This window comes from Buteo buteo, chromosome 20 (assembly GCF_964188355.1).
Source record: "Buteo buteo chromosome 20, bButBut1.hap1.1, whole genome shotgun sequence".
Taxonomy (NCBI): domain Eukaryota; kingdom Metazoa; phylum Chordata; class Aves; order Accipitriformes; family Accipitridae; genus Buteo; species Buteo buteo.
In genome coordinates this window covers 4,835,154-4,848,714 of record NC_134190.1, presented here as the reverse complement: position 1 = coordinate 4,848,714, position 13,561 = coordinate 4,835,154, and the positions used below count along the sequence as shown (strand labels likewise).

The window sequence follows — 13,561 nt, the reverse complement described above, 5'->3', positions numbered from 1 at the left end:
GAACCAAAGCCTCTACAAGTCTTTCCGTTGCTCCAAAATCCACTAAATCCATCTGTAAGCCAGCTGTTAATCAAAATACTCAAAATTGCACAATCCAAGTATACAGAACTATATAAATTTTATTAATTCATAGGCCCAATGAGAAAAAAGGACACAGCTTATGTTTTAACTGGATGTCTGGTCAGTTCTCCTCTGATTCCTCCTGGTATTAGATTATGAACACTCAGGAAGAGTATCTGTTTTGTATGCCTTGTTGTACTAATTATGTTACCAGGATACTAAGTACCAAACAATGACAAATAAAATTTAACTATTAAAGATCTTGCTCAGGAGATTAAAGATGTATATCCCTTTTTTTTAATCTTTGCATTTTGATAATCTTATTCCCGGAACTACACTTACAGTAAAATTCCTAATTAATTCAGCATCAGAAAAAGGGAAATGCCTTACTTTTATACACAATTTATATTACATTTATATTTATATATACAATTAATATTATGTATACACAAATCATTTCCAGACATACAAGTATTTTGTGTACAGTAAGTTTGGGTAGCACAAATTGCATTTGTTTCTTTCTAATTCTTAGGAAAGAATATCCTGTGAAGATAGGCTGTTTTGACATCAAATGGCTGTAATTTGCACATGCTGGGATCATTTCTAATATCCATTCAGGCACTCTCTTACCCTCACAAAACTATCTCCTGTACAGAGAAAATATCAATGAACCATTTCTAACTGACAGTTAAAAGTTAAAGTGAATCAAGAGTCCAATGACAAGTTTTTTCTTATGATTAGACATGTACATTATTTGTCAGATATGATAAACGCTAGGTTTGAAATAAACAGTAATTATAAATACTGGGATTTTTCATGAGAATGTACTTGGAAAAAATATGCAAGTACGTTAGGGACAAGGTATATCCAGCATAAATATACCAAAATAATTTGTGAAATCAAGACAACATTATAAACTTCCAAAATTCAAATTTTACAAATTAATCAAATCATATCACTGCTGACAGATGAGTGGTGACTCCACTGTCTAGCAACAAAGATGCACTTAAAGGATGCAGAAGAAATAATTGCCATAAATGATACTAAAAGAAATTAATTTTAAAATACAGAGAAACAGCGGGAAACAGAGAAACGGCAGCTCCTCAAAATACTTTTATAGCAACATCTCAGATGCTTTTTTGGAAAATTCTGATGCTAAGTGCAGATCTACCAAGTCTCAAACATTGTATTTTCCACCTCACATCCCTCTGTCACGGTGCCCGCCTCTTCTGTCAGCACTGGACAAGTGGAGAACCTCTCCTGGCCCAGGATCTCACCAAGAACGCGATGGCCAACTGACCTAGGCTGTGATCTGCCGATTGACTGTGTCTGGCCCACAAGGCCCCACAGCAGGAGTGGTACTAAGCTGATGTGCTACAGCTGGAGACTACCAGTAGAAGGCACGTTCTGCCAGTCACAGTTTCATTCTGCAGTCACACTTCATCACAGGAACAGACACACTCTGTGAAGTTCCCTAGCAAGGAAACACACTTTACTCCACGTCCTAGCACACCTCTGTATCATCCAGCGTGTGACCAATGTGAGGACTGACAGGCACTGGACTGGAAATTGAAAAGTTTCAAAATGTTCAAACACTCATTCAAATCCTTGTAATCATCAAGTGTTTTCACTAGAAAGAGATGTTCTGATACAAATATTCGGATCATACATGTATGAAAGCTTTGAGGAATCTTTACTAATGTGAAGAATCATTAGTAAAAATATTGATTATTCCATTCTACAAATACTCCTCCAAATACGACCACACACAAACCACCTGATAAAAGAAGAAGCTGCAATTGAACTAGAGTTATGGAACAATAAAATAAGTCTATGTAAAACAGTGAAAAAAAAAAAGTGATGAATCACCAGAAAAATGTGACTAGGACACAACTACTATGTGTGAGGCAACAGAAGTGCAGAAGGGTACCCAGGCTGAACATGGGAAGAACCTGGAGCTGGAAAGGTAGGACAAGACCTGTTGGGTGGCGGGCAGTGAGTCCCTAGTGCATCCCTCACACCAGGGCCCCTGACACACATCACTGAATCTGACAGTCCAAGAGCCATACACAGCCACTTGTAATGCTAAAATGACAGCGCTCCGTAATGAACCCACTGCTCAAAGAATTGAGTAATGTGACCCTTCCTCAACCAGCCACACACTTGGCCTACAACCAACCAGCTCTTACAACATCTGTTTTCAGACTTACTGCCCTACAGCAGTTCCCAGTCGATGGGTAATAATGTTATAAACGTACCATAAGTAGGCAAATGTTATAAAATTGTGGACCAGAATACTTTCATTGCTTAAACATCATAGAAAACAGTGGTGAACCTAAGGAAAGGAGTCTACATAATCCTTATCTCTCTACAGTATACAGCTAACTCTTGATGTGCCTCATGTAGAGTGAGACATATAAGTAGAATTTTCTTAAATAACTTTATAAATGCTTTTCTAGAATGTAAGTGGGTAAAAGAATCCAAGTGGAACACAAATGACAATGAATCTTGAGCAGCACAAAAAATACTTTTGTCAGAGCTTGCCACATAATCACCTTGTCCTAGAAGCCCAGGAGAAAAAGTGAAGTGCAGACAGAAAAACCCAGTGTTTTTACTACCTAAGAAAACCTGTCTGCTATCATGCAAGGGCAAATCTATCTATATCATCAGAAAAGCACCTTAAGGCAGGCCTACTATGAACTTTTAATAATAGATGCTATTTCATACAGACATTGTAACCTTCCTTTTTTCTTTCAGTTGCAAGAGACTGCTTCTTCAATATCAAAATACATCTGCTTTTCTTAGGTGCCTGCAATTCTTTGCTTTTACAATAACACATTGAGAAGTCCATTTACTTCAGTGTATTCAAAAAACTGTTGGTCATAAGAAGTCAAAGAAGAAAGGAGGTTTCAGCTGAACACATTTTTGTGAAACAAAGAGAATTTAAAACAAATAGTGGCCTACAGGATTTGCAAATATAAAAGCTCAGGTAATTCTTCAGCAGCTTACCCAGCCCCAAAGACAAGTAAAATTCATCTTTTTGAGCAACCAGGGAGAGACCATCTAGATGAGAGATAGTGCCTAGAGAAATATAAATGTCCATACTTTACACATTATAATTGGAAAATAACATTCAGTACCTTTTACAAACGATTAAGCTTATAATAAACAATGTTGGTCCATATTTCCTCAAGAGATTAATTGTTAGATTCCTCAAGCACATCATTTAAAATGTACTTGTACTTGCAGATCGCCTTCAGTACAAAAGGGATGTCTCTTGCAAAACAAGAAGCTCACTTACCAAAAGAAGCGATGGATGGAATAGTTTGTATCAAAGCTTTAGCTTGGGTCAGGATGAAATCTTTTTCCTACTTTCCCTACCAGTAACATAACTGTAAAAAGTTTTGAGACATATTATTATAGCGTGAGGGCTCTGCCAGAGGATTTAAAAACACCAAGTGCCTGGCTGCCATCTGCTGAGACTGACACACAATTTTCCCATGCCTCTGCAACAAGTGTCTTCTTTCACCGCACCCTTACAGCTGTCCCTGGTTGAAAGGGGGAGAAGGCAGAAATCTGAACTTAGTCTCTACCTCTTCTCTCTCCACAAAAAGTCTAAACTAACATGGGATGTGGCAATTCTAGGGGATTAGCTTGTTGCAGAGGCCATCAAATGGGAATCGAAAAATCAGACCTTTCCTAGGAAATTTGTTCCAGCTTTCCATGCAGAACTACCACCACAATGCTACAGTGCAAGAGACGTCATCACTTATCTGCTGGGATAAACAGCAAAACAGAAGGGAAGGAGTATCGCCATGTCAGTAAAATGCTTGATCCAGACACAAATTTGCTTATACAGGCAGTCTCTCCTCACCACTGCTGCTCACTGCCTTTAGCTCTGATTTGATCTTTTCTTTCTCCTTCTTCATAACCCGCAGCTCGGCCTTCTGACCATCATGCACACTCCTAGTCAAGTGAATTTGTGGCCCTGTGAAAATCAGCTGAGTGGCACGCTGATCTGGTGTTACAGCAGCATGACAGCTAAGGTGCTTTTCCTAAACTGCTGTGCTGCTGCTATTGCTAAGGAAAGCAAAGTACAAACAGGCAAGGAAGTGCCCAATACACATAACAGCAGATGAAGTGAGAAGAGACAGAGATGTGGCTTTAAAATCCCACCAGCTCTAGCAGCATGCAGCAAGGGATAACTTGTGAGAATGTGCTTGATAATTGCTCAAATGTTACTGCATCAAGATTACGTCAGAAACCAGGGAACTGAAATTGGATGTTAATGTGAAACTAAACAAATTGCAGTTTGATGTTCTGAAGTGAAAAGGATCTTGCAGGCCTTTACCATTATAAACTCCTTCCTTCCCTCTGCATGGTTATCAGTTTTCTCTTGAACTACTCCCTTCATCATGTGCATAAGTACGACAGTCTGAGGAAGATTTCCAAAAGCAAAAATGGTATCAAGGCATCTAACTATCCTTGACATCCAGTGACTGTTAAAGTACCACAGCTACCACTGGTATTTTTGCATAACAAACGGCATCCCATCTCCTTCCTGGCCCTGGGGATGGCTCAAACTCTACTGAAGTCAATGATCACTGAACTACAGACATCCCATGAACTGACACTACTGGAACTCCTGCTGCTTAGAAACATTTAATAAGTGTTCAGCATCATTTTCATACACTTCTGTCATAAATTATATCATCATGCAATGAAGTCTCAGAGTGGCCCTCCCTTGTTCAACATCCTATACTGACACTGGTCTATACACAATACTTCACCCAGGAGGACAGGGCTATAAGTCCAAGTCCATATCCAGGGTAGATTGATGTTCCAATCTACCTGTTTTCCAACAGCTGAGCATTTGGTCCATATATTTCAGTTGTTTGGAGGCCTTAGACTGGTAAACACCTAGATTTTAAGAAACTAGACACCAGATTAAAGAAATCTATCATTGATATCAGAAATATTAATAGATAATGAGATTATTTCATTGAAGACCACCCTGAAATCTGATTTGTACCCGTAGTAGAATGACTAAGGGCTTTTAAATAACATTTTTTAAAAGATCCAACTCTGATGGTTGGGCCTCACAGACCAAGACCACAGTTATTTTGCAAGATTTTAAGAGCATTATTATTACTGTCATACTGCAACTATTTTTAAAACAATGTTTATTTTTGAAAGAAAAGCCCTCAAAATTAAACTGCTATGTGCAGCTGTTACACTAGAAAAAAGTAGAAATACAAGCCTTCTTAACGTTGCACTGCTTATGCTTTTTTGGATGCTGACACTACTGATGGGGGACATGCAACACACTCTTTCCACCTCATCCATCTTTCACCAAAGACAGCCTACGGTGAAATCAGGTACTGGTATTATAATAAAGTATTTGGTGGTATAGACCCTCATCTATAAATCTATCTGTCTAGACAGAAAAAAAATGTATCCTCCCAACCTATTCCAACATTGACCCATCTTACAGACAACCACATCTATTTGCATGTTCCACTTCTCACACTGAATAGCTGGATAGTGCTTAATGAATTACACAATATTACATAGTTGGTTCACTGCTGCATTATAAGAACACACCAACATTAAGACCTTCTTGACCAAACCTTCCCCAGAGCTCCTGTTGTCAGCTGTAGAGCACACACAAAGAACACAAGCACTTACTAGCTGTAAACCCTTGCTAGCCCAAACGTGTCAGACAAGGCAAGGTACACCTTACAGGCCAACAGGACCATGGTATTTGAGAAGCTCCCGCTAAAACTGAATCAGGGCATAACAGAGAAATAATACTGCTCTCGTCAGGGACAGAACACATTCCCAAATGTTACATCTCAGCACCTCTCAAGAATGGACGCTAAAGGATTTAATTAGATAAGTTCTCCGAATCCATGAGATGGAGAATTTTCCTCAATTTTTTTTTTTTTTTTGCTTCTCCCCCACCCCAGAACACCCTCCTTACAAAATCAGATTCACAGATTTCACTAAAGAAGATAAACCTATTTCTGATGGACTACTTGTCACTCCATGAGAAAAGTAAGAAGAGATTTTAGTAAGAAATTAATGCTTTATACTTCCCATCTATTCTTCTTTCTGAATATAGGTCACCGTATTAACACTGTATCTTGAACATGAATTTTTTATTGTTTAATTCTAGTTTGACACACATTTTCTAGTTATATGCAAATTTAAAGTAATTGAGATGCTGCCTTCAAAGAACAACATTAAAGTACTGCAAAAAGCAGATGTCAAACATTTGGCAGTTTAACTAAAACAAAAGAAAACCTACAGCTGCATACAAATACATACAGCTGCAAACAATGTACAGCTGCTGCATAAAGTTTTCTTCCTTTTGCCTCCCTCCTCACCAACCAGAATCAGAAATAGATATTTATAATTGTTTTAGTGGAGAAAAACCTGCACCAAGAAGCTCTCATCAGGTAGGAAATGCCAAATTAGAAGTGCTTCATACAACCAGAATTGATACCCTTGTACCTAAGCATGATGATATCATCCTTAATCACTGATCATGAATTTCTCAAACACTGTTTCTGTGCTACCTTTCTAAAGCTTTCAGATCCTTAATATATGGCACTATGCAGATACAGAAAAACTGTCATCACCTCCACACCAGCATCAATGTGCTTCCAAAACTTGGTCTAGGGCAAGCCAGCTCTAACAGCTCCAAGACCATCTCCTTCCATGGGCAACAAAAAACCCTGCACTAATTCTGAATGCACCAGCAGCTCTCAGGCGTACTGTGGCACAAGGCCATCTATTGCTGTGATTGCTCACGCTCGAGGCCATGGTCAGAGCAAGGCCAGCTGCCAGCTGAGAAAGGTGGAAGGCAATCCCCAGGAGCATGCTTGAAGAACAGTCTTTGCTGTCTCCAGGCTCCAGCTAACAGCAGCACTACTGAGGTCATGAGCATGGACTGGTGTCCAGAGCATTCATGTGGCAGCCCTGACAAATTATATTATGTTCTAAAAACATTTGGGGGTTTAGGGGGAGGAGAAGAAGGAAAGGAAGAAAGGAAGCAAGGGAAGGAAGGAAGGATGGAAGGAAGGATGGAAGGAAGGATGGAAGGAAGGATGGAGGAGGTGGAGCTAATGAAGGAGAGCAGGTTAATACTTCAGCACCAGCACAAAGAGCATAGGAATTGCCCTGACAAAGGTCAGTCTGAAAACACACCCTAACGTTAGCCTGGAGTTGTCTATGAGGTCATCAGTGAGCTTTTTATTCAACATCTAGTACACTGGTCCTTGATCTGCGAGGAACCCACAAAGCTGCAGTGAGCCAAATAATCAACCAAATGAATTTATTAATTTCTTTCCTCCTCCTCCCACCCCAGCCCACCAGAACACTCAAAACTCAGACCTGACCCACAAATTTCTCTGTACATGCATAATTCCATGGTAACCTTCCTAGTGAAGTCATTGAGATGATTCACAAATTACACCTTGCTGTGCTTGCAGGATGGAGCCAAAAATTTCTTTCTTTAGCAATGTTGTCATTCACACATCCACTGATTTTTTTTTTCTTTTAATGAAAAAAACAGGGAGGATTTTACTTCTGAAATTCAATCTAAAATAATGCCTTATGAAAGCAAAATACCTTTGTAGGCTAGCATCAAAGACTGCTACAAGGCTCCATGGAAAAACATGGGGTTTTTGTTTGCTGATACAAATCCAGCAGAATCAAAGAGAATACTGCCACCCCTCCTGGTCCTAAAACACATCTAGGTTTTTGATTTCCAAGTGAATGCCTGGAAAAAAGTAAAAACAGAACTTGTTTCCTCGCATTGTTTTAACATAAATACATTTAGGCATTAAAACTTCTAGTCCCCTGAAAGTTCATTCCTAGGACTAAATCATTTGGGCATGAAAACAATTGTTATTCATAAGCACAGATAAAAATCTGTAGACTATTACTGGGTTACATCTCATTTTTATGACTCCTTTCCCCAAATAAATCAATCACATAAAGTTAAACTCAACATGGGGAGTTAAGCTCTCCACAGAGACCGTGGAGATTGCAAACATAAGTCAGATAGGAAGAAAGAAAGCTGAGATAATGGATGGTTTATACTAGTTTACTTCAAAGCCCTGAAAGATGGCTGAAAGTGTTAAGATAATATACAATGAGCACTGATTCCAGAAGAAATAATAGAAGCCTCTTTTACTAAACATGCAACTGTAAGTAAAAAACCCACAACATCTCCAACTACTTATCCAACTGCACAGAATTTCTATTATATCAAGAATCTTCTAAGGATTTGCAGCAAAATAATCAGCCTTAAAAACAGTCTTAAAGTAGCAAGCCTGTGGTTGTCCTGATAACTGGCAGTATCAGGAGATGTGGTTAAGAGTCTTCCATAAAGACAACTACCTTCTCAGCAAAAGGCACATGGAATTAGTCAAGCTGCACACTATTCATAGGAATCACACGTAATACTGAATGCAAAACACCGCATTTTCAGAGATAATTAGAAGCAATTTCCTCAAGTTCTTTTTCTTGTCCTGTAAGAATAATTTCCTTATTCACCCAGATACTGTTTCAGCATAAAATATGGTGCTATCTACATATTCAGGTATTCAGAAAAAATAGTAAGACTGGTCATACATCCAAAGGTGGGGTTTTTTGGTTCAGAACTATGTTTTATGTGTTGAAGGTTCAGGTAAGTGCAATACTGCTACTGTACAAACATTTTACCTCCCGCCCCCCCAATTTATAATCTCGTACTTAGATCACAATTAAAAGTGAGATGAATTACTTGATTCTCTGCCTGTGCACCCTGCAAGTACCTAGTTTCAGCAAGATTCACAAAACTTGATCAGAGGAGACGCAGGACTGGAATAAGAAAATGCTGGAGGTCAAAAATGGAATTTATGAATAAAAGACATGGGAAAGCTTAGTGCATATGTGAACCTGTGTTGCTCAGTTTTATATACACATCAGCAACAGAGTACAACCCTGCTGCCTCATCAGTGTTTAACTAACTTCTCCTATTTTTTAAGATTGTTCTCTTTCCTTTGTAAAAAAGACCCAAACAACAGGAAGATGTGAATGGCTATACAAAAACAACAGAACTCTCTCTACAGTGTTTTGATCAATTGCATAAACAAACAAACTGGGAAAAAAAATTCAACTTAGAGTAAATTTATATGGTACTTGAAGTAGTATATCAAATCTCTGACTTGAATTTCATCTTCCTGTTGATTGTGCCCATTTGAAAGAAAAAAAATATGGGTTACAAAGTTATGATCAATTATAAAACACAGGTGTCGTATTTCATAGCCTCTGAATAAGAAGTATCTGAGTATCACAGTAAATGTCATTAGGGCACTAAGGCCTCAATTTTGAGGGTCTTCTAGTACAAGGTGTCCTACTGCCTGAAGACACCTGCTTCACAAACCATTAATGTTTTGGTTGGAAAAGTGGCATGAGAGCACAAGGCAAAAGAAATTGAAAAAGAAGTGATCTGATGCTTCTTGTCAGGCAGAAGCTGTAATTCAAATGTTTGTTGGGAATCATTGCTATCTCCATACACAATAAAACAGTAAAAATAATGCAGAGTCACGCAACTCACAAAAATCCACATACAGTGGTTTTTGAAGCCTGCAGTTCTCTCTTCAGGCTATAGCATAGCACTGTTCAAGAGAAACAGGTGAGCTTGAAGAATTATGGACTAGAACTAGTTAGAAGTTTACAACTGACACTTGCAGTGACTGGGAAAAGCATTTCAACTAAGTGTGATTTTTCAAACAAAAATGTCCCTTCTCTGGAGAAAATACCAAGTTTTGTAGAAAATTTGCTGGTCCAAAGCTCCCAAAGTTCTCATTCCCACCATCTTTTTCTGCGTGAAAAAAAGTTCCCTTAGGTTTATGACCAGATCCAATGAAGACAACAGGAGATTTTCTTTACTGAAAGTTTTTAACTGGATGTGGCAATTCAGAAAGCTGAGGGGAAGATAATCAGTGCATCATGGTCAGAGCAGTCAGAGTAATAATCACTGAAATATGTTGAGAATGGTAGATAATTGTATTATTATTAAACATAATAAATATACATATAAATCAGGCATAAATGAAGGCATGTCACTAACATTAACTGCAGGTTTACTCCTTAAATATTTCAGACATCATACCTCGTTATTGACTTCAGCAGGTTTTTTCTTTGTTTCTCCAATGTCCAAATAGCTGTCGAAGGAAAAAAGCTTTGATTATTTACAGAAGCATCTAACTTACACAATACAAATATTTCTACACTTTCTTCATACATGAAGCTTTTAAAATTTATCATGCCTCAAAATAATATAAAAAGTAACTAATTCAAGATTTTAATGAACAAGTGTTAATAGAAATCTGCAGGCTAGCCCTCCGGGCTAATACAAAAGGCAGGAGAGAACCAACCATCTACCTTCAAGTCACTGGTGATTAGAAGAAACCATCAATAACTCCCTTGTCAGAAAGAAGCTTACATACTATTGTAAGGTGGTTCAATAAATCTCAGCACATTATCAACTTACCAGAGTTTTCAAAGTCATCATCTTGCCTTTTAGTTTCTCACAGTAAGTCTCTGATAGATCTAAAGCTTTCCTCCATACCCAAGTTTAACCCAGGGCATCAGCTAAAGTTTAAAGGGATCTACACCACTTGTGTTTCAACAGGACACGGACACATCTGAACACTGTATGTCCTAGTTTCTCATGTTTGTGATGAACCAACAGCATCTTCACAATTATTTTATGAACAGACAAAATACAAGCCTCAACTGGACAAGAAAACAAAATACATCTATTTGAACAATACTGCTTTCCATCAGGGTACATATTCCCACAAAAACATTGCATTAACACAAAAGTGTTAGTTAAAACACTCAGTGATGGATTAACTGCACGTTGCCTTTCCAAAGAAAGGGAATCAAATAAGCCTTCAAGCACGAGTAGCCCATAGACTGGCAAACAGGCAACTGTCCAAATCCCCGGACTATGCTAACTCCTTTCCCTTGTCAGCACTCGGAGAGCCATGAGAGCAGTTCTTCTCATGAATGCAGCTCTCAGTAGCTGCTGGTACCGCAAGATGTTTCTAGCTCTCAGCGCTGTAGGAAGATACATCTTTGTGGGCAGTTATAACTCAGTACAGCAGCACCTTTCAGCACCTTCTGCCAAGAGCTAAACATGAAAACAAAAATGGCTGGGGCATCTATTCTATGCTGCGAGCATCTAACCCAACATTAGGTGATGGGCATTTTTCACAGGTTCTCCCTGTTCCCACTTTCAGTGGGAAACCACAGGTGCTTTGCCAGGCTTTTAAGACTAGACAACCCTACCTGAGAACATCAGGTATACCTGATGGCAAGCACCAGCGCAGGCTCATCAAAAGACCTCAGAGCTCGCAGTGCATCGGCAGCCCTCCAGTAATGTCATGCTCTGTAGTTAATGACTGGGTTAACATATGTTTGCCAGAGGAAGCTTTCCTGCCTGGCCAAAGTCGAGAATTCAAGGGATTTGAATGAAGGTGTAGGAGCAAGAAAAAAAAGAAAAAAAAAAGAGAAAGAAAAAGCATCGTTCGTTCTTTGAAGGAATGGCAATCGTTTATCAAGGTACCACAGAACGGTCACGAGGATTTCAAGGCTTCAGTGCGGGGATAGGAAGACATAGCAAGGCTTCCAGGCAATGCTTGAAAGTGCATTCCAATGTTTTGGAAAAGGTAAATGTAGCAAAGTAGGACAATGTTTACAAACAAAGTATCCAAGCCTCACATTTGAAAACAAACAAAAACTACTGTTGCAAGCTTCTCCACGTAAAAAGGAACTAGTTCTCTTGAGACTAAAAAAAAGAAGTCTTAAAGCCTACAAAACTGAAAATAAATAAATGTCTCAGACAAAATAGTTCCAACAGCCTGTAACAACAGCTGCTGACTGTGGTTCTTGTTTTCTGGGCATCTGTGAATGAGGGGAACTAAGAAAAGTGACAATCAAATACATAGTCGAAGGCGTAAATTCACTATGCAGAGGTCTGGGCATTCAGTTGTCAAATTTCAGGGATCTACAAATCTGAAAAGGTCTAAATAGGGCCAAAGGCTTATCTTGGGATAATGGCACTCAAAACAAATCCCAGACCAAAAACTTTACAAAAGTATTCCCACTTGCTAAGAAAGCAGAAATAACTTCCACTCAGTGACTATCCAGGCCAGTGATAAAACTACAGTGTTGTTAAAGAGACATTGCTGGAGAGAGGACAACCTACCATTAATTAATGAGCACAGATACAAGTAAATGGGCAAAGGAAGGAGGAGGGTAGAGTAGCATGCTGGAAAAAAAAAAGCTAAAAATTGAAAGCAGCTCCAGCATAGACAGTTTTCTTTCAGGAAGCTGAGAGTCCACAGGAGTGCAGGCTTGAACGTGTACTCTCACTCACCACTGCGACAACTACAATATACCAACACACCTCACTGCATATACAACAACAAAGGGTGTACTAGCACTTAGCACACCTGTAAATGATGAAACAAGCTGGGAAACCTGTTATATATTATGAAAATTCCCAACATTGGCTAATAATTCTTCCTTTAAAGAAAATTTCTACACCATTTTCTAAAAGCAGAATTTTTAAATGCTGATTATTTTTATTTTAAAAATGAAACATATCAGCATCTTATATCGACTATATACCCTCAGAGGTATTTATTTCGAGATGTTAAGATTCAGGGCTTGGAATGATGGAGGTTCACGTGCTAAAGGTGAGTGCAGTTTAGTCTAGAATTCACTGCAGACAGGGAAAAAAAAGATTCAGTTCTCAGTATAAGGCATCCAAGAAGAAACAAATGCACTGTTTGAAGTGGAGCAATGACACTTTCAGCTTCTGCTTCTCCTTTGACACTGTCTCCTTTCCATTATGCTCCCACACAGCCTCCGTTTCAAAGTTCAGCCCTGTATAGTCTAACACAGCAATGAATGTGTCCGATAAGCATCACTGCAAAAAAATTGTAAAAAAAGTACAAACTTCTTGCTGCTATCAGACCAGACTCGGCTCCTTTAGGGCAGATGCTTTGGTCTCCCACAACTGCAACTGCTTTATCTTTGCCTGTGATATATAACAAACATACGCTCTTTTCTTTAATTCCTTCAATTCCTTTCAGAAAACCACCCCTTTCAATTAACCCCTCCTCTCCTCCGACTTTTCTGGCGAAGATGTCTCCCTAAGTATCATTCTGTCTACAACCCAGTTAAGAACAAGATCAACAATAAGCCCTTCAGCCTGTCTTAATGCTTGTAAAAGCACTGGCCAACATTCACAGCACTGTTTAAATAAATACTAGTAGTGAAGAACTCCAACTCTGAATGCAGAAATGGAAAAGATCTCGAGTCATCCTGTTTATCCTCCCTACAGCACAGCACTATGGCATACTATCAAGGGATATATAAACCAGCCTGCTTTCACCAAGTCCTTTAGGTTAGCTTTTCTTCAAGTATTCTC

At 38.9% G+C, this 13,561-nt stretch overlaps 1 protein-coding gene across 1 annotated transcript in view; it reads right to left on the bottom strand.

The window, feature by feature from the left end:
• DCDC2 (doublecortin domain containing 2) overlaps nt 1-13,561 on the bottom strand; it is a 69,146-nt gene that overhangs the window by 53,817 nt on the left and 1,768 nt on the right. The window contains exon 2 of the mRNA XM_075052304.1: nt 10,229-10,280. Coding sequence (XP_074908405.1) covers nt 10,229-10,280 — 52 coding nt within the window. The remainder of the gene's footprint in view (nt 1-10,228; nt 10,281-13,561) is intronic.